This window comes from Maylandia zebra, linkage group LG17 (genome assembly GCF_041146795.1).
Source record: "Maylandia zebra isolate NMK-2024a linkage group LG17, Mzebra_GT3a, whole genome shotgun sequence".
In the NCBI taxonomy this organism is placed as follows: Eukaryota; Metazoa; Chordata; class Actinopteri; order Cichliformes; family Cichlidae; genus Maylandia; species Maylandia zebra.
This window is the reverse complement of record NC_135183.1, coordinates 38584795-38605059: the sequence shown is the minus strand read 5'-3', so window position 1 is coordinate 38605059 and position 20265 is coordinate 38584795. Positions and strand designations below refer to the sequence as shown.

At 43.6% G+C, this 20265-nt stretch overlaps 1 protein-coding gene across 1 annotated transcript in view; it reads right to left on the bottom strand.

The window, feature by feature from the left end:
• tprb (translocated promoter region b, nuclear basket protein) overlaps positions 1-20265 on the bottom strand; it is a 21932-nt gene extending 1667 nt beyond the window's left edge. Inside the window, exons 1-44 of the mRNA XM_012919810.4 lie at positions 20099-20265; positions 19629-19733; positions 19445-19518; positions 18792-18888; positions 18585-18688; positions 18305-18469; positions 18014-18106; positions 17814-17894; positions 17297-17384; positions 17032-17172; positions 16760-16863; positions 16434-16631; positions 16197-16304; positions 15856-16082; positions 15583-15746; positions 15097-15239; positions 13851-13999; positions 13545-13707; positions 13293-13427; positions 13063-13203; positions 12800-12968; positions 12257-12423; positions 11738-11890; positions 11533-11649; positions 11147-11350; positions 10873-11060; positions 10631-10778; positions 10389-10526; positions 8790-8921; positions 8528-8658; positions 8218-8428; positions 7909-8055; positions 7632-7830; positions 7315-7508; positions 6997-7070; positions 6491-6687; positions 6081-6365; positions 5826-5980; positions 5647-5727; positions 5200-5388; positions 4960-5109; positions 3347-3440; positions 2818-2981; positions 2628-2719 (exon numbers count right to left, since the gene is read on the bottom strand). Of these exons, the coding sequence (XP_012775264.3) occupies positions 2628-2719; positions 2818-2981; positions 3347-3440; positions 4960-5109; positions 5200-5388; positions 5647-5727; positions 5826-5980; positions 6081-6365; positions 6491-6687; positions 6997-7070; positions 7315-7508; positions 7632-7830; positions 7909-8055; positions 8218-8428; positions 8528-8658; positions 8790-8921; positions 10389-10526; positions 10631-10778; positions 10873-11060; positions 11147-11350; positions 11533-11649; positions 11738-11890; positions 12257-12423; positions 12800-12968; positions 13063-13203; positions 13293-13427; positions 13545-13707; positions 13851-13999; positions 15097-15239; positions 15583-15746; positions 15856-16082; positions 16197-16304; positions 16434-16631; positions 16760-16863; positions 17032-17172; positions 17297-17384; positions 17814-17894; positions 18014-18106; positions 18305-18469; positions 18585-18688; positions 18792-18888; positions 19445-19518; positions 19629-19733; positions 20099-20249 (6410 nt within the window). The 5' untranslated portion in view covers positions 20250-20265. The remainder of the gene's footprint in view (positions 1-2627; positions 2720-2817; positions 2982-3346; positions 3441-4959; positions 5110-5199; positions 5389-5646; positions 5728-5825; positions 5981-6080; positions 6366-6490; positions 6688-6996; positions 7071-7314; positions 7509-7631; positions 7831-7908; positions 8056-8217; positions 8429-8527; positions 8659-8789; positions 8922-10388; positions 10527-10630; positions 10779-10872; positions 11061-11146; positions 11351-11532; positions 11650-11737; positions 11891-12256; positions 12424-12799; positions 12969-13062; positions 13204-13292; positions 13428-13544; positions 13708-13850; positions 14000-15096; positions 15240-15582; positions 15747-15855; positions 16083-16196; positions 16305-16433; positions 16632-16759; positions 16864-17031; positions 17173-17296; positions 17385-17813; positions 17895-18013; positions 18107-18304; positions 18470-18584; positions 18689-18791; positions 18889-19444; positions 19519-19628; positions 19734-20098) is intronic.

Sequence of the window (20265 nt, the reverse complement as noted above, 5' to 3'; positions counted from 1 at the left end):
CTATACACGTGCTGTACTACAGTAATGTATGCTACAGGATAATGTAGCACACAACACAGTAGTTCTTTGCAGATTTTCCTCCCATTAAAACATTAACACACACACACACACACACACACCTTCCCATTTAATCATTTTTCTGTATTTTTACTTCTTTCCACACTGTAGATACAAACTCAAGAATCACATATATTAAGTAAGATCTATGGAATCTAAATTTGTTGCCAAGTAGCCGTTCTTTGCTTTGTTGACAGCGCTGCAAACCCTTCTCTCAATGAGCTGAGTAAAGAGAGGCCACAGTCCATCATTACTGAAGGTCAGTCAGTTTGAAATTGCGAAAACTCCCCAAGTGCAGTCGCAGAAACCATCAAGCGCTACGAGGAAACTGGCTCACATGAGGACCGGCCCAGAAAAGGAAGAACAAGACGAATTTATCCGAGCATCGGATCACAAGTTAACAACACCTCAGATTAGAGCCCAGATAAATGCTCCAGGAGCTGGAAAACCACGACCTCATGAAGCTCATCGAGAGAACACCAAGTGTGCAAAGCAGTAATCACAGCAAAAGGGCGGCTATTTCAAAGAATCTAAATTTTAAAACATGTTTTGAGTTATTTCACAATTTTTTGTTGGCTACATGATTCCACGTGTGTTCCTTCATAGTTTTGATGCCTTCAGAGAGAATCTATGATGTAAATAGTCATGAAAATAGAGAAAAAACATTAAATGAGAAGGTGTGTCCAAACTTTTGACTGATAGTGTATAAAACAATGTGTTTCTGTCTGATGAGATCTGGTCAAGTTATATGTACAATTTTTCCAACCAACATTCATCAGTCCATTAAATCACGATAGGTGATATATTCACGCAGGTGACTTTTATGAGGGGAGGAGCAACGTAGTCATGCACAGACTGATTTGTGTGCTTAGAAAACTTTGTTTGTTTCAGTATTAATATAATATAATAATAATATAATACAGCTACTTTTTTGAAATGCACCAAACTGCACAAAAGACTTAAAGTTGGGGATTTTTATTTTTTTTTTTAAATTTCTGTTCGCCTGAAGAAACTTTTTGATTTTTAACTTGTTTAATTTGGTATTTGTTGTTTGGTTGAGTGCGTAAGACAGATAAACGCAGTTATAATGGAAAAAAGCCAGTTTTTCTTCTGTGTTTTCTTTAATTTAAATTACATGTTTTGTTTTTTCTGAACATAGACCACTGCCCTTCTTTCCTTCTGTTATGAGTTTGAGTAAGTGAATCGCTGCACACTATTACCGTTTTTTGTTGACTGCTCCCCTTAGCTTCAACCAACCTTATTAGCAAACTTACTCAAGGACAAATAAATAAATAAATAAATAAATAAATCGCTCTTGTAAAAACGACCGGTGAACGGCTCAGCTTATCGTTGATTAGGGCTGTGCGATATGACCAAAATCTCATATCCCGATATCAGACATTTATCGTCACAACGACATATAATCAAACATTTTACATTTTCTGTAAATTTTGTGAATCTCAGGCAGCTCAACTTGCGTGAAGTGTTTTCAGCTGCGCGTCGTGTAGCTGGAGTCGAGTGTTACATAAGTTTAAACAGCTGCAGTTTTCTTTGTGAGTATTTATTACACGGCTGCGGGCAAAAGCCTGTTCTAAGGTTTATTTTTTAGCACCCGACAGCTCTTTTTAGCTTCTCATCCGTAAACACTCTGCATCATATTTCACGTAATTCAGTTTATTTTGAAAGATCTCCGCAGGATCTTCAGCTTTATTGTGAAAGGTTTATGTTAAAAATAATCAAATGGATGGCGGAGCCACGCGATGGTGTTACCGTCGTTGTTGCCAACGACAACGCATAAAACAGTCGCTTGTCCGTCCGTAGTGTGGTTATGTTACATATCAGAGAACTTTCAGAAATTCTACAGTGACATCAAAACGAAAAATTATTGACGGAAAAAGTTTATTTTGCGACACCACGAAACAAACGACAGCGTAAAATGAAACGATAGACGTTTTCACATCGTCATCTGATATATATCGTTATATCCAACAGCCCTATCGTCGATGGGTGATAAATTCGTCCAACCTTAAGACCAAGGTTAATTTTTAGTCTGCAAGTCCAACAGTTCGTTTAGCACAAAAACAAAGTGTTGTTTGTTCACATGGAGAAGAATTTCCCCTTTCAACACGACCGAGGATGCATTTAAAAACAACAAACAGAAAACTGAAGTTTTGAATGAGCCAGCCGGAGCCACGTCACTGGTGTGAGCTGAAGACGGAGGTGCAGAGATGTCCTCATAATCTGAGTGCTTTGCAACAAAGAGTGGGGAAACTACACTACGATGTATCACGCCAGCTGCTACCCAAGAAAACTGAACAAATCAAAAGGTGCATCAACAGAGTATTAGTGTAATGCTGTGCACTTATACAACCAGCCTAATTTACATTTGCAAAATATTTATTTTTCCACTGACAAGATTTATTTTTCAGTGGAATTACACAAACTACAGGTCACAATGAAACCAGGAGAAGTTTCGACATGATTCACTGTTTGTATAAACGTGTAGTTCCTTAAAACCTTTAAAAGGTTTTCTGTGTTCCAACTTGCGGCCCGATGTGTGCGACACTTACTGGATGGCCTGATCGAAACCATCAGAGCGGTGAGGCACCACCAGAGTGGGAGTGCTGGGAACCATCCTGTCATCCTCATCGAAAAAGTGCTGCTGCAGATTGAAAGAGGGAAGAAAATGGGGTCAAGGTTTCACACAGAGGTTCGTAGGAGTATCATGATGTAAATTCTCAGCCTTTCGATGTGACTCACAGCGCTGCCCGGCACACCGGGAGCAAGTCTGCCCACTGACTGGCGGCGCACTGGGATACGCTGTGAAGGCAGCTGATGCACTGGTCTCCGTGGCGACTGGGGCATGCGTGTACCAGAACTTGTGGGTTGCTCTGCAGAGAAAGCCTCCATTGTGCCACTCTCAACTAAAGCAGAATTCAAAGGTTCAAATGAACAAGAGAAAATAAGATTTTAGATAAATATACTTTAAAACACCAAAAATGTAAACAAAGTAACTCCCTTTATAATCAGTATCTCAGTTACTTGTGACATTTAAACCTCCTTTTACCTAAAACATAAGTGAGTCGGGTTAATTTGCTTATTTTTCCCGTAAAGCAAATCTCTTCTTAGCAGTGACCTTTGTTACGCCCGCTTTCAGACAGAAAACACAACACGACATCTTTCTCAGTCATCGCAGACTGTGGATACTAATTGGATGGCGGGACGGTTTGTGAGCGCATGCAGAGTCTGAGGCACAGCTACGTATTCGACAGGGTTTCCTGGAGCTTACAGCTGGGTGTCTGGGAATCCGCCGGCCTTTGGGTGGAGTCGGACGCCCCCAGACTCTCCTCCGTCTCAGTGCCCGGCTCCGTTACGTCAGCTCCCTGAGAAACGAGGGGAAATAAAAGGAAACGAGTCAAAGAAGAAATTCAAAACCACTCAGAGTTTAAAAAAGGCTAAATTTGGCAAACGAAGGTAAGACCAACGAGTAACATAACTTTGATGAGTGAGAGGAACCGCCGAAAGAGAAAGGTCATAAAACGGAGCAGTGCCAGGGTATACTGGCAGAGCATCACATGCAGATTATGATTCACTAAAACAACCGTGAGAGAAGCCGAGAGGTTAAAAAAAAAGAAGAAGTTTGACCTCCGTCACAGAGAAAAACTCTGAATCAGATAGTGAGACGGTCCAGTGGTCTAACAGGCGAGTCCGGCTTAGCCTCCCTGTACTCTAAACAGGTACTACGGATGGCTTTATCGATTCTTAAGAACGGTCCCGTCCTCTACGGCAGCGGTCTCCAACCTTTTTTGCGCCACAGACCGGTTTGTGCCCGACAATATTTTCACGAACCGGCCTTTAAGGTGTCGCAGATAAATACAACAAAATAAAACCAAAAATTTAATGACTTTAAGTTAATTTCAGCTGCTTCTCTGGAGGTGTCTAGCGCCAAGATGCAGTTACAGAAACAGCTTTTTCCCCGCTGCCGTCACTAAACTTACCCGTGTATGTGTGGACGTAGGCTACTTTTGAAAACTGCAGTTTTGAAAAATATCTCCGTCCACATGTAAACGCTAAAAATGCACTTAAACGCTGTCAAGAACGTGCCAAACCCTAGCTGTGTAGAAATGTTGGCCCATTAGAAGTGTAGAAGCCTGGCAGGGAAACAGTAAACAGGGTTTTATGCAAACCGTAACTACTTCTGAAAGGTTTTTGGGTTTTTTTTGGAAAGGCAGCTAATTCTGTGTTACTTTTAGAGAGCCTTTATATTTTAAATGCTAATAACCAAAAACAGTATTTTGGCTGGTATAGACTCACAACTCAACTTAGGAATGAACAAAATGCATACAGCATTCATACATTTTAATTTAAAATGTATTCAAACCCGACGTCGGTGTTGAATGAAGTTCACTCTGATGCATCCGTCTTTCTAAATGGAGGGACAGTAACTGTGCGTACATGTTTGTTACCCAAGTAATACTAAGCTGTTTTTGTTTACACATTTTATAGTTTAATCCGTGCTGCTATTTAACATTTTCTATCGTGTATAAAGAGAATAGTTTCTATTTAACTTGGTTCAGATACCTGCCTTTGAATATAACACGTGTATCATTATTCCAAAACCTCACACAAAGATTACAAGTAAAAAGCTCGTTAGCTGTTCCCTTGCAGACACTGACTCATCCTACTGAATATGTGCAACGAAGACTCGAGTAAAAATGTAAACAGCTAAAGTCAACACAGGCGCGCAGACAGGACGTTACGACACAGGGGCAGCATGTAAGTGACGGTGAAACGAGAGCGTGTGGAAAAACTGAGTGTGTGAGCGGGAAAGGCAGCGAGTGGGAAGGGTTAACACGGCGTGTGGGTGGCAGAGGTCACAGCTGGAGCTGCAGGTACTCTTACCTCTGTGTCGTCTCCTTCGTAGGGCTCGTTGCAATCGCCGCTGCCCTCATTGCTGTCCTCTCCTTCCTCTCCCATCTCTCCGTCATCATCATCCTCCTCGTCATCTTCCTCCTCCTCGTCTTCATCTTCTTCATCCTCGTCATCGTAGTCCTGGAAACCGGCAAATTTGTAAGACAAATTTTCACTGTTTTAAATGTCGTCTTTAAAAAAAAAAAAAAAAATTGAACAAAACTGCCGTACCTGCTCTTCGTCTTCGTCTTCCTCCTCTTCTTGTTCTTCGTCACTCTCTGTGTCCGTTACGATAACGATCACTTCCTGCTGCAGTTGTTGCGTGGTCTCGCTTTGGCTCAGGGTAACCTCTTGCTCCATTGTAAGGGACTGGGAGGCTGTGCCTTCATCTCCATCCTCCAGCGTGGAAAACGCCTCCGTCTGCGGGGCGAAAAAGTGACAACGCAAAACATCATGCAAACTAGATACCAGCACAATTCCTGCATGAATGTGACAACATTATCACAAGACTACTTTATGGTACTGCTACAATGGTGAAAACTGTTTTATGGTACAACATTATGAAATCCTCATTGGCAGCTTTGCGATTGAGTCTATTTATTTACTTTTAATCACTGCAAAGATTTAAATGATGGTAATTATCAGCTGATGTACAAAACTAAAAATGTTTGGGCCAACCTGGCTTCCTTCTCCACCGTCTAGACTGTCTGTCGGCACCACTCCCTCGGCCTCAGCGCTATCCTCGGCCAGCACCTCTTCCTACAATCAGAACCGGCGCATCAACATTCGCTCAAATTTAAAACAAACAAACAAACAATCAAAACCATGGAGTTTTATGTGCATCAGTCCAGCCTCACCTCTGGACCCACTCTCTGGATAATGCGCAGCTTCTTTGATATGGGAGCCCGCGAGGTGTCCTCCTGAGTGGCTTCAGTGTCAGTGACCACACTGGCGGTCTCCTCCTCTTCCCGAGGACGCTTGGACATTGCTGATGTCCCCGGTGTTGCTGACACTGGAGAGAAAGTGTGGCTATCATTGGTTAAAGAATTAAGAAAAAACCTCGTCGTCTAAAACAAAATATCGCCTCGGCTTTCAAAAACATCATCTCTCACCGGTTCCAAACACAGAGGACGACGTTGACGGCCGCTCCACCTGCGAGCTAGGCGTGGCCTCGATCGCCACAGGCGGTGGCTCCTGATTGGCTGGCTCTGTATGGGTCATGCTCTGCTGCTGCGTTGGTTGAACGAATGCGGTGGCCTGTGTCTGGGTCTGCTGCACAGTGAGCATGGGGCTAGCTAAGGTCGTCTGGACGTTGGGGCTGGCGGAGCGCACCGAGCCGCTCGCACTGCCGTACACGGTCACGTGCTCCACTGGTGGCCCTTCAGCTGGCTGCATCACTGTCCAAGAATAAAAATTACAAATACTGCAGGTTTTACCATGACTAAAAAAAACCAAACCTGCAGTTAGTTTCCTACTCACGGACTCGCTAACAGCTCAGCTAAAGCTTTGCCGTTAAACCTACCTTCCTGCGTCTCCACCTGGGTGGTGGGCATGACCGTAGCAGTGGGCGTAGGAGTGGGCACAGGAGCTGGGGTGATCATGGGCCTGATGCTTGCTCTCGGAGTGGGTTTGTTCCCTGGGTTGACGGGCTGTTTACTGGCTGTAGCAACTACAGGTGTAGGCTTAATGTTGGCGGTTGGAGGCTCGGAGGTGCTGGCACTGACGGAGACAAGCATTAGGATGAGTCATTGTTCTCTGGACCTCAAAGATCCACTAAGAAAATGATACTCTCTCCTCCAAAGTCCAGACGTGGCACCTACACTGCCATTTCATTTTGAGATTGCAGAAGTCAGCGGCACGACCAAACGAGTGTCAAACAGCAAAAACTCAGAAAAGTGCAAGTGTGGACCAGCCACCAGTCAAATGAATAAAGTCAGCATTAAGACAAATACAAAACTCATGAAATGCATTGATGCATACTGAGTAAGACTTTTTAAATACTCCTCCATGCTTAAATAGTGCCCCTACCTGCCCCTGTCTGCAGCTGGAGTGGTCTTCAGGCTGATCTGCCTCTGCTCTGTGCTCCTCTGCGGCTCTTGGGTCTAAAAGCACCGAAAGAAAGAAAATGCTCAGAATCAGGACGCCGAACGGTCACTAAACTCGCCGTACTTCTCCAATCCAACATAGTTAAGCCATCAAAATAGAGAACACTGATAAAATAAAGACACAATTTTAGCAACGCTTGCAGATAATCGTGTTTTAGTTGTGTGACACATACCTAAAACATTAAAATATTTATATCACAGCGAACCAGTGTAAGTAGACTAAAGTAAACAACATCCTCACCTTGCTGGGACCTGCCTCAGCTGGCTCATCTCGCTGCTCTTGTCTCTCCTGTTGACCTCGCAGGTCTCGGAGTTCTCGCTCCTGCCGACTCAGACGGCCCTCGTATTGAGACTTCAGAGCGCTCACTCGCACCTCCAGCTCCTCACGCTGCTGTTTTAGCTCCTCGTTTTCCTTCTGCAACTGGTCTTTAGCGCCTGATCATAAATAGCAAAAGTCACAGATTCGAAGTGAGAAGCAATGCTCGTTACGCAGAGCCAAGCGATGTGAGGAAGAGCAAGTAACTGGTAAAAATCAGGAGTTTATGGTAGTCCCCTCACCCATGAGCTGGTTGATCTTCTGCTTGGCACAAACGATGGCTTTCCTGGTCTTCTCCTCCTTCTCAGCCATCTGCTGTCGGAGCGCGTCCTCCTGAGAAGCTTTATCCTGCAGCTCCTGCCGCAGCCTGGTCAGCTCCGTCTGTAGCCGAGATGATTGTTCCTGGGCGTTACGTGCATCGGTCTCGCGCTCCGTGACCACCTAAGGTAAGCGTGCAGAATTGTCTAAACACTTTATCAGGTTTATCAGCACATATAAAACGGGGGGAAGTTTTCCTACCTTGTTCATGTTCTCCAGCTGTCCTTCTAGGTCTGCACTCCGAGCTTCAGCTTGACTCAGAGAATCTCTGAGGCTCTGCAGCTCCTGAACAGAGGCCTGACGAGCCTCCTCCTCTTGGGATGGGCCTGCCGCGGCCTCAGCTACAAGCTGGAGTACATATGGAGTTAAAGTTTAACCTCAAGGAAGCACAACTGTACTACTGATGAACTAATTTATCACCAGATCGTGATAAATTAAAACACATTTTACAACCACCCACTTTAACTTCAGGCTTTGGATTGAAGTTTAAGCTGTAATGGTAACAAGTACCTTGTCGTGCGCCACCTTAAGCTCATCGTACTGCGTCCTGTAACGCCGTCCGATCTTCTTGATCTGTGCGATGGTTCGCATCTTCTCCTGGAGTTCATGGTTTTTGGTCTCAATCTCCTTCTGCAGCCCGTTCTTGTCTTCGGTTATCTTACTCATACTGTCACGCAAGCTTTGTATTTGGTTCTGTAGGGAAGCTGTAAGATTATTTGTCCTATGGAGAGAAAAGAAGAGAAAACTAAAATGAATGAAGACAGGGGAAGAAAGAACAGACCAGGAGAGCCCAGTTCAGCACCTGTATGTAGTTCCTCACCTGACCACCTCAGATTTAAGTCTGTTGTTTTCCTCATTCAGCTGCTGGATACGTTTGAGATGCGCCTCCTTCTCAGAATGCAGACGCTTGTACTCTTCTGGATCCGAATCTTTCTGCTGACTCACCAAATGCTAGAGCGACATAAGGACAACTAGTCATTCATCTCACAACTTAGAAGTCTGTCTCATGACAAACGTAATTTTTCCCCTTCATATGAAAAATAAAATCTTTTAGTTGTTTATATTTGGGTCTTTGCACCGACCTGAGTACGAGCCTTCCAGCGTTTGATTTCCTCATCCAGCAGCTTCTTCTCTGCCTGCAGCATGCCGCTTTTCTCACTCAGCTCAGAGTTGGCCTGCTGCAGTGGCAAGATGTCTGACTCCAGCTTTTGCACCTGAACACACAAGAAATACTCGCGCACTGAGAAGATTTCAAACATAGCTGCCGCTTTGCTGCTGATTTCCTCCACCGAGTTGTCAAGTCTGCAGTTTATGTCTGTCTAGACTGTGTGTGTCTGTTAGGGTTCGGCGATTGAACGAATACGTCGACTATCACCGATAGGCTGAGCCCACTGGCGATCGTTTTTACAAGAGTGACTTATTTATTTGCCTGTGAGTACGTTTGCTAATAGTGATGGAGCTAATAGAAGCAGTCAACAGAAAAAACATAATAATAGCACCCTGTTTCATCTGCGAGCAAATGCTTGTTCCTGCAGAAGCTGGTGATAGCCTAGCATACTCAGCACGTACATGTTAATGCAAGTTAGTCGTGTTTGAGTCCTTTGCTCGCACTACACGTCTGCACAAGCGGCACACCGCTTTGGTTACATCCTCAGGTTTACCTCTTTCATCTGGTTTAAAGCCAAAGAAATCCCAAATTGGTGACTTTAGATTTTTTTATTGCTGTCAGCGTTAATGCGCCGTCATCAAGACAAATGCGATTAACAATTAACCCATCTGTGCGCAGACTGAGTCAAAATCCCTGAAATGTCTCCGTCAATGCATTTGTTCACTCTGCGCTCCAGATGTGTTGAGCGCGTTAATAATTTTTAATCGTTAACCGCGTTAACCCTGACAGCCTTAATTTTTTTGGAAATTAGTTCGTCCATGTTTGGACTTCCTCTTGTTAACGCGCAAATCCGTGCATGATTACATTGCTCCGCCCATCAAAAAGTCTGCGCATGTGCGAATATATCGACCGGACTGACGAGTGTCGGTTGAATTTATTTATTTTTTACACATCTTCTGTGTTTACATATCTTTGTGGGGACCAACAGCCCTTATGGGGACAAAATCCAGGTCCCCGCGAGTTTGAAAGCATTTTTCAGACTCAAAATGTGGTTTTAGTCTCAGGGTTACAATTAGGTCACGGTTAGGCATCCATTTTTGATGGTTAGGGTGAGCAGCTACGGAAAGCATTATGTCAGTTAGATGACAACACAGTGAGTGTATGTAAGACTATACAGAAATCTGATACGTGGGCACTCATTCACTATAACTCACCCTGTCTGTGAGTTACAGGTGTGAATAGTGATCATAAATTAAGCTGACCATTCAGATTCAACATGTTGGTGTTTTTGGACATTTTTATGGTCACAATAACCTTTGACCACCAAAACTCTTAAAATACGTAGATGTTAACGCAAAATTTGAAATGTACAGAAGACTTTCCAGACTCCACGTAGCATGCACTGATCGTCAAAGGGAAAATAAAATAACGCTCTTCTCGTGGGTGTTGTCAACATCAAATTTAAACACTTGCAATATTTGGATAATCGAGTGGTTATAGTGTACAAATGAGAAACTAATCTCCAGTGCACTGCTGGAGAACATGTGAGATTCAAGTCATCAGTGAGACTGACCTTGGCTTGAGTTTGCTGCAGTTCCTGCTCCATCTTATCCCTCTCTTCTCTCAGACTCTTGTTTGTCTCCAATAGGATGCTCATCGTTTCCGTCTTCTTCATCAGCTCATCGTGCTGAGCCAGGGTCTTCGCTGTCACCTGAAACAGAGTAAAGTGTAAGATAAAGAAAATCCGTAGGTGATCTGCGCGCTCGGTACAGCCGCAAACCAGAAGTTACTGAGTCAACGAGTAAACAAACAAACCTGCATCCTCTCTCGAGCAGCGCTCAAACTGTCCTGCACCTCCTTCAGCTCTCGTTCCAAATGCTCCACCCTCAAACGGTAACGCAAAGTCTCCCCTTGGGCGACCTCAAAACGAGACTCTGAGATCTCCTTCTCCCGACGTACAAACCTGTGATGAACAATGCGGATCAACCGTTCTTAGAAATAGTGAAATCATGATTGTGCAAGAACATCCTGCAGTGTAAGCTAGATAAGCCCGTTACCTGAGAATCTCAAGAAGCTGGTCCTGGGATTTTCCCTCTTCAGTCAAAGATATGTTGAGGGAACTTTCACTGGCAGCACGCTGCAAATTATCTGCCATCTTGCTGCTCATGGCCTGGATCTGCTCATGAAGGAGGGTGTTCTGCCTTTGCAGCTCCTCATAGCGGCTCTCCATCTTGGACATCTCCTCCTGTCAGACGAGTTAAGACGAATTAAAACATATCATAATATATCTAACATAACATATCTAATCTATTTATGTAATGTAAAACAAACCTTGAGGATCTTCTCTTGCTCCTCCCATGACACTCTGGCCTCCAGTAGCTCAGCACTGATCCTCTGCTCTCTCTCCCCCAGCTGGTGTTTGAGCTCTGCAGCCTGCAGGACCTGGGCTTTAGCTGCCTGCAGGGCTTCCACGTCCGCTGCGTGCAGCATCATCTCCCGCTCATATTTATCTTGAGCTTCAGCTGCCAGTTTAACCTTGAAGAGCAAAAGAAGGTTTGGAGTCAATCTCTGCATATCAGAGTTTCTCAACATTTCTTCCCCTCTCCCCACAAATTACTTCATATTTTTGATTTTTACCTGCATTAAGTGACCTCAAACCAGAATATTCCACACTTGGATTATTTTCCTCCATGTAATATTTTATTATGACTGCTTACCTGATCTTGGCAGTCCTTAATAGCCTGCTGTTTCTGGGCTTCAACGACTGCAACCTGCTGTAGCGCTGCCTGGTGGTCTGCCTGGGCACTGCTAAGACTTCTCTTCAGGTCATTTATCTAACACAAACAAACAAAAATGTTTCCAGTAACAGAAACAAGTAAACGCATTTTTCACTTGTGCCTGGTTATAACAAGGCTTTCGTACTTGTTCCTCCAGAGCAGCCAGGACACTCTTCTTCTGCTCCTTCAGGTCTTGCTTCTCTTTCTCTGCTTGCAGAAGCTTCTCTTCGAGTCTGCAGCGCTGCTCCTCGGCCTCCTTCATACGGCCTTCAATGGATGAGCGCGCCTGCTCCGTCACCTGGTTGTCACACACGTCACATTACATTTAGAAAAACAAAACATTTACGTGATTTTTAAAACTTAACGTGCCAAATTTGTAATTGTTGAGACGATCTCAACCCTGATCATTGTGTACACCAATAATAAATAATATTGAGCTGCCTCGTGGCTACTTTTTAACTTTCATACAGTAACAGACTGTGAAGCTTCTTGAATCACATCTGTATCGTCTGTACTTTCATATAAAGTTACAATGTCAACATAAACTAAAACAACTTTTTATTTGATTAACAGCAACAACCCTTTGAATGTTTTCCACTTTCATATTTTTTGTCCTATTTGGATGTTTTATGAGCTGACGTTGTTTCACGATCGAGCCCCCAACCTGTTTCTCGTTCTCCAGCGATTCCTCGAGGCTCTGAGCCATCGCTTGGTACTGCTCCATGCTGGATGTGGTGGCCCGGAGGCTCTCTGCAAGCTCTTCAACCCGCGTTTCAGCAAGCTGCAGGCGGCCTCGTAGGTCCTCTCTGTCTTGATCTGAACCAGGCAGGCCTGCAAGCGAGTAAAGCATTTTGAAGTGGTTGTGTGAGAAAGGGGGACGCAAATGTGCACTAATCAAATATACCAATTAAGTTTGAAGAACCTGTGCTTAAGTTCCCACAGATTTTCAAAAGGAGCGCGGTTTTAGACATTGAGTGCAACACTCAGGCTTTTAAAAGTTCAGATAAAACTGGAACATCTGAGCAATTTACTTGCGTCTCAAACATTCAAACTAGAACGTAGGATCCAAAAGAATGACGATGCTAAACATGCCTCGTGGTACTTCATGACATCCCGACAACATACAAAGAATTTAGGTTTGTACGTGTCTGGATTTTATTGTGAATGTTAGTTTAACTTCTTCTGTCTGTAAACATTTAATGCCGACCTCTGCCGATCGGTGTAGAGGGGGAGCTCAGGATGTGACGCCCTTCGATGCTGCCTTGCTGCATCCTGAGGGTGTTGAGCTCAGACTCGGCGGCATGAAGTTGTTCCTTTGTTTTTTGGTGTAAGGCGACTTGTGTCTCCAACTGCCTCTTTGCATCCATTAACTGAATCTGTGCATATGAAAAAAAGAAAATCATTAGCACTATATCTGCATCCTTCTCTGGCCTACAAAAGATGATAGAAACTGTTTTATTGGATGCCTACTTCCTGGTTTCTGCTGAGCAGGTGGCGCTGCTCCACTTCTTGTTCAAGCCTCTTCTGTAGCTGGGAGATCTCTCGCTCCTGTTTCTCTAGCTGGCTGTTCAGACGCTGACGTGTGTCGACCTCAGAGCGCTCCAGAGTGGCCTAAAAGAACAGAAAAGGTAACGTTAATTTTGTTTACGTGAAGATGTGACAGTCAGACACTGACAGAAAAAACAACAACCTCAGATTACCTGAATAGCCTGGAGGTTGGTCAGCAGCAGGTTTTGGCTCTGCTGCTGGCTCAGAATCGTCTCTTTCTCCTGACTCAGCCGGGACTCGACCAGCTTCAGCATGTCTCTCTCCTTACGCAAGTTCTCAGCACGGCCCTGAAAAGGTGGATGAGATTCAGTTCACAGTACGTGTCTCAGTATATCCTGGAGCAGGGACACGTCCAACTCCAAAGTGATCCGAAGCACAAATATGACACTGGATACGGGGCAAACCTCAGCCATGGCGAGTTTCTCCTTGGACTCTTTAAGATCCTCATTCAACGTGTGGACGGTCTGTTCAAGCTTTTGTGTGGCAGCCTCCATCTTCTGTCCTTTCTCTCTCAGTGAAGCAATCTCCTTCCTGTAGCCCTCGACATTGTCCTGCAGCATCTCGTACCTGAGAGCGTAAAAAGCTGACGTCACTTCTGCTGACTGATGTCCTTGTGATTAAATGTTTGATTTTAACAGTGGACATTTCCCCTGAAAAGTTCACATGCTCCCAAGTTCTGTTCCTGCTACACCCCCCTTTTTTTAAATTACCTTTTGGAAGCAAACTCTAGCTGTGTGGATATCTTGGCATTCTGGGAGCGGAGCTCCGAGAGCTGTTCCTGGAGTTTCTCGTTCTGTTCGGTCATCGCCTTCTCGCTCTCCGCGCGCTCCTTCTTATAGGTGGAGAAGACGTCCTGCAACTGCAAAGAAACCAGACATTTTATTTACTTTGATAGAGGTGTTAGTAAATAAATAAATACAATTTTATTTCTATAGCACCTTTCTAGACAGAATCACAAAGTGCTGCACATAAGATAACAAATAATAAAAGGGTAAAACAGACAATATAAAACAGGCAGAAATGTAACCAAAAACAGTTTTAAAAAGGTGAGTTTTGAGTTGTTTTTTTTAAAAACAACGACCGAGTCCACAGATCTTAATGTCTGAGGGAGAGAGTCCACAGTCTCGGGGCCACTGTGGCAAAAGCTCCGTCACCCTTAATTCTCATCTTAGTCTGTTTTATAGCAAGTAAGCCCTGATCAGATGACCTCAGGGACCTGCTGGGGACGTAAGGCTGTAGCAGATCGGAGATGTAGGCTGGTGCCAGTCTATGCAAGGCTCTAAATGTCAAGACCAGGATCTTAAAATGAACTCTAAATTCAACAGGAAGCCAGTGTAGCTGAAACAGCAACGGTGTCACATGAGAATACTTGGAGGATTTTGTCAAAAGTCTAGCTGCAGCGTTTTGCACAACCTGCAGACGATCCAGAGAACCTTTGCTTAGACACATGAACAAAGAGTTACAACAGTCCAAGCGTGAGGAAATAAGTGCATGTATAGCTATCTCCAGTTCAGGGCGAGATAAAATAGGGCTTAACTTAGCCACATTTCTTAAATAATAAAAAGCGAGTCAAAAGTGACACCTAAATTCCTGATAGAGGATTTAACATACACAGAAAGAGGACCAAGGGCTTTCACTATCTGGGATACAAATCTGTCCGGAGCACATATGAGGACTTCAGTTTTCCCTCGTTGAGTTGGTGGAAATTTACAGCCATCCAACGTTTGATAGAATCTAAGCAGTCATTTAAAAGCCAATAAAGTCTGCCAATAAACACACTGCTGTCTGTGATTCAGAGACCTACAAACGTCTTTATGTGGGCACTGTGCCATCTGGTGGCCAGCACGAGCAACACGATGCAAAGTCCCAAGCTTTTAATGAAGAAAAGAAATAAAAGAATAAAATAAAAGAAATAAATATTTTCAGTTTCCGTCTTGTGAGGCAAATTTAGCTCACCTGTCGCAGAGCCGCCTTGGCCTCCAACGCCTCAGCAGACTCTGTGGCCATGGAAACAAGAGCGGTGGGTGTTCCTGCGGTGGGAGTGGCCGCGGGGGAACGACGTGGGGTAGACGTCAGGGAGAATTCTTCAGTTGGTGTACCTGGTGGATAAACAATCAAATATTCATCCGTGCCCTTCTGCTTATCCTTTTCAGGGTCGCGGGAGGGCGGAGAGGCAGCGCAGACCCTGGACAGGTCGCCAGTCTGTCACAGGGCGAACACAGAGGCAGACATTCGATTCGCTCTCACCTATCGGCAATTTAGAGTTTCCAGTTAACACTAACTGCATGTCTTTGCACTGTGGGAGGAAGCCAGAGCGAACAACATGCAAACTCAAATATTCAAATTCTGTGTAACGTGTAAAACTGCTGTGAAATTAGTGTATCGAATTCTATAAACAGTATTCGTTTATGATTTTCAAGATGCAAGTGTTCACGTTCTTACCTTGTTGTGGGAAGTTGACTCCGGTCGCCTGAGCCAGTAAGACTCGGTACATGTCCCTCTGCCTCACAATGGACTCGGTCATCTTTATCTGCTGGCTGCGTTGCTCTCTCAAAGACTCCAGCTCAGCCTGGGCCTTCCCCAAACTCTGCTCCAGCTCCCCGTGCCTGAGACAGTTCATTGTGGGGGAAAAAGGTGAGATAATATTTTAGGTCAGATGCAAAACTCTGGCTAAATAAATACATTTTAAAAAAGCCATTAAACATTGTAACATACTTATTGCCGGTAGCCTCAAACTCCTCCTTCTCCTGGGCTTCACTGAGATCTCTGAGGGCCGCAAGAAGACGCTGGTTCTGCTTCTGAAGCTCCTCCACACTACGGAAAGTCACCAAGTGTTGGCTGATCACCTCTGACGTGCTGCTGACATCAGCTGAGCTCACCTCCTCCTCGTGAATCACGTGGTTCCCACGAGCTTCTTCGAGCTCAATCAGCAGCACGCGAACCTAGAAGAAACGATAAGGGGTAGTAGAGAAATTTTATTTGAGTGATTTGATTATTTCGGTCATTATTTTGAAGACTGACAAAGTTTATCCACACAAAGAAAAGGACGAACCCACCTGCTGAGCCATGTCAGCGAGCTGAAGCTCAAATCTCTGATTGTCTCTCTCCAGGACCGAGGAGCGCTTGTTGGCCTCGTCGGCCTCGCTCTGCAGGCGGTGAACCTCCTGTAACAAACGTGAACGGAAAGCTCGAGCGTTGCTTGTTATTAGCAGTCACTGTTTACGGTTTTCTTGTCAATTAAAAAGCAGCAAAAATCTATTTGATCACGCAAACAACGCGGCTCCATTACAAACCTTAACAGCCTGCTCCAGCTTGGCAGAAAGGCTGGCCACTGATTTCTGCATGCGCTCATGCTCATCCCTCTGCCTTTTCAGGATGGGGGCTTTCGCTTCCACTTCCTGCACAATGTCGTCCAGATACTTGTTGACTCGCTTGTTCTCCAACCGCTCCAACTGCAGCTGCTCCTGGCTCTCCACGTATGCTGTATACAACTGAAGACGTGATAATCAAACATCTTGTTGTTAGTTCAACACACGTCGGTAAGAAATCCGAACAAGCAAGACACACAACTCTAGAGTAATGAAATTTGTAATGAAACTTAACCCTGAGCTGTACGCACCTCAGTCAGCTTCATACCAGGTTTTATCTTGGATATAGCAGCGGCTGTTGGAGACATTGTTGTCATTTGCTCTTCTGTCAGAATGGATGTTGAGGCAACAGGGCCTGGACAGACAAAGAGAAAGTTCAAATGATCACATTAAATATAAATAAATAAATAAAATAAATCCACGCAAGGCTTGGCTGAAGTTCCAGAAAATTAATTTTGCATTGCCTACAAATAATCAGCATGTCAATGAAATGAAGACAGGAATAAAAATCAACTCCACTGACCTCTAAGTTTGGAACTTGACAGCAGTTCATTGGCATTGTCCAGCTCCTTCTCAAGGCCCTGAATCCTGTCCTTTAGCTCACCGACAGTTTTGTCTGTGACGCCATTCATTTCCTGCAACTTATCCCCGAGAGCCTTGTTGGCTGTCAAGGAGGGAAGAAAAACAAAGACTCTAAAATCCCAACAACCTGCAACTACACGAGCAAACAAACTGAACATCTTCTGTCCTTCTAGGATAGAAAACATGATTACAGAGGAGCCTTTTACCTTCACCGGCATCTTTCAGCAGCTTGTGCAGCTCCTCCACCGCCTGACTCAACTCTTTGCTTTTGGCCTCAGAATCTGCAGCTGCTCCCTGCCAGAATAAACGGTGAAGTATAACAAACACCGGCAAAGAAGCCAAGCAAATACATGCAGGCATTCATTGCATTTACAAACGTAAAGCTTAAGCACTGTCATTTTAATTAAATATGTAAACACTCAAAGATTATGTTTTTAAATCACAAGTTCCTTATAACAATTTTATTGAGCCAAGAACACACAAACAATAATTAACCGGCATCTGTGGGTCAGCAAAGAAAGAATTTCATTGCACAAAGAAATGACTTTTCTCTTGTGACACATGACAATAAACACTTTGAATCTTTGAATTTGAATCCTGGTAACAAATTTAGAAGTTGTTGATCACGGGCGCTACAATCATAACGTAACGTAATAATTTACCAATGCAAACTTGGAAATAATGGTACCACACCACATGGTTTCATTTTGCACGTGTACATACCTTGTGTAAATTGCAAAGCTTAATGTTGGTATTGAGCTCATTTCGTAACTTCTCCTCCATGCTGGTGTGTTGCTCCTTGGCCTAAAACAAGTTCAAATCCAACCATTCATTTTCACTCCGAGTGCCTTCATTATAATGTAAGTTTACATAATACCAAAGGGTTTGATTAAAAAGGAATTACTGTCTGCAAACAGACATACTTCTTTGAGTTTGCTGATCATCTCCTCATTTTGTTTCTGAAGGTTCTCGTTTGATGTCTTCAGACTGGTCACTTGATCTTGGAGTTTTTTCATCTAGAAATCACAAATGGCATCAGATGACAAGTCAAATAAGGTTCTACACAGTCTCAAAATAAATAACTGCCTACACTCAAGGCACAATGAGCACTGAGATCAAAGTAACAAACCAAGACTATCGCGACAAACTTCTTCAGACATAAACATCCCAAAGAAAAAACAAAAAAACCAAAATCAACAAAAAAAGGGACTTGCCTCATCTTCTTTATTCTCCAGGGAACACTTCAGCTCCAGGATCTCGTTACCCTTCTGCCGGGACAGGGACAGCAGGTCCTCACTCTTGGCCTTCAGCTCCTCGTTAAGCCAAGCTGTCTGGCTGTTCAGCAGCTCTTTCTCTTGTTCCATTCGCTTCTCCTTATACTAGAATAGATGACAACTTCAATCAGTGATCTGCTGATAACCGCAGAAAACAGAAAACAACTTTCTCTCGCAGGTGGTGTTAAGATATTAAATCTACATGAAAATATCAACTCACTTTGATGTTGACTTCAGCTGCTTCGAGATCATCCAACTTCATCTGCAGGGTCATCTTTGACGAGTTCACTTCCACCAACTTATCATTGAGTTGCCTCAGGTCATCTGGAAGAGCAAAAGAAATGACTCTGTTATGTAGAGGTGAGATTTTACATTTACAATATAGATGCAATACATATGAAGTTATATAAAAATGTTCTTTTCATACCATTTAAGTTCTCCACTTCTAAGGATCTCCTTTCCAGTGTTCGCACAAGTTCTCGCTTTTCTGCCTCCAATTCATCTTTGGCTTTGGACAGCACAGTCTAAACAAATGCATGAATTTAAACAGAGTGCTTAGTGTTATAATACTTACAAATTAAGCACATCTTAAATCCTTAAAGCATCCAAAGCAGTTTAGTAACGCAGACATTCCCTCTTTACACATATATTTTCATTATCAAGAAACTTCTACAAGGTGCATGAGTGCAAAAGGGGAGGGGCTGGTCACGTTAAGAGATCTGATTGGTCAATCCAGTGTTATTAATGAAAATGAAGGAATGGGCTCCTTTTATATTAAACGTGGAAGTTATGGCATAAGCGCAAGTAGGATTTAAATCTTGGGTGTCAAACTGTGTTAAACCTTTTTCTATTGTTATGTTTGATTTGATCACCTGCCTACGTACAGTTTTTACAAACATTCTTGCTAAAAAACGCTTGATTGTTCTAAAACTGTTCGTAATTACTCTGAACCTCACACCAACAGCAATAATAAATGCTCAGGCTCCAGAGGACATGACCACTGCAGTTCCCGATAGACTAAAATAAATTAGAAACATTCTTTAACACAAAGCGGTTATCGGTGATTTTCGGATTCCCTACCTGCTCTGATGACAACCTCTGTTGTGCAGATTCATATTCTCGGTTCTTCTCGCGAACACTTTGGAGTTCCTCTCCTTCAGGGAAAAAAAAAGAAAGTTAGCAGAAAGAATAAAGGTCAACATTGTGGAGTCATAAGTGGAATCAGTCCGAGTCCGATCAGAAAACCTAAATATATTATTCTCACCAAGTCTGTTAAACTCATCTTTGAGTTTAAGATGTTCTTGAGTGTGAGACAGGAAGTCTTCTTGACATTGGGAAAGCTGTTTAACTTTTTCGAAGAACTGTTGCTCTGTAACAAGAAGGTAAACAAAAACAGCTAAGACAAGAAGACAGAATCATCGCCTTCTTGCTTTATTTACATCTTGTTTGCTATGAAAAGCAGTGGTTAGCTCAGAGGGTTAACTAGTGCTAGCATTAGCTAGCATCTCGTTCTTGTTATTGGAAAAGCGCAGGTTCATCGCTTGATAGCTTTAATCAACATTTTAAAGCCCCTGACGGACAAATGAAGTAACAAACAAAGGACGGTTAGTATGTTCAGTACGTTCAAACTTCTGAGGTTTAACATTGCACGGTTTAAAACGGGCATGCATGCACTGTAAGCAAAGCCAAACACTTTAGCACAGCTAGCTATCAGGATAACAGGGAATAACTTACCGCTGTCAACCCGGAATTGCTCGTGTTGGGCTTTTAATGAATCGATTTCATACCGCAGATCAGAAACAATTTTCTCGAGTTTACTTTGAATTGTTTTTGGTAGCTTGGCTAGTTCGGAAGCCTCCAACTCCTGTTGCAGGAGTGCCGCCATTTTTCCCGACTACAAG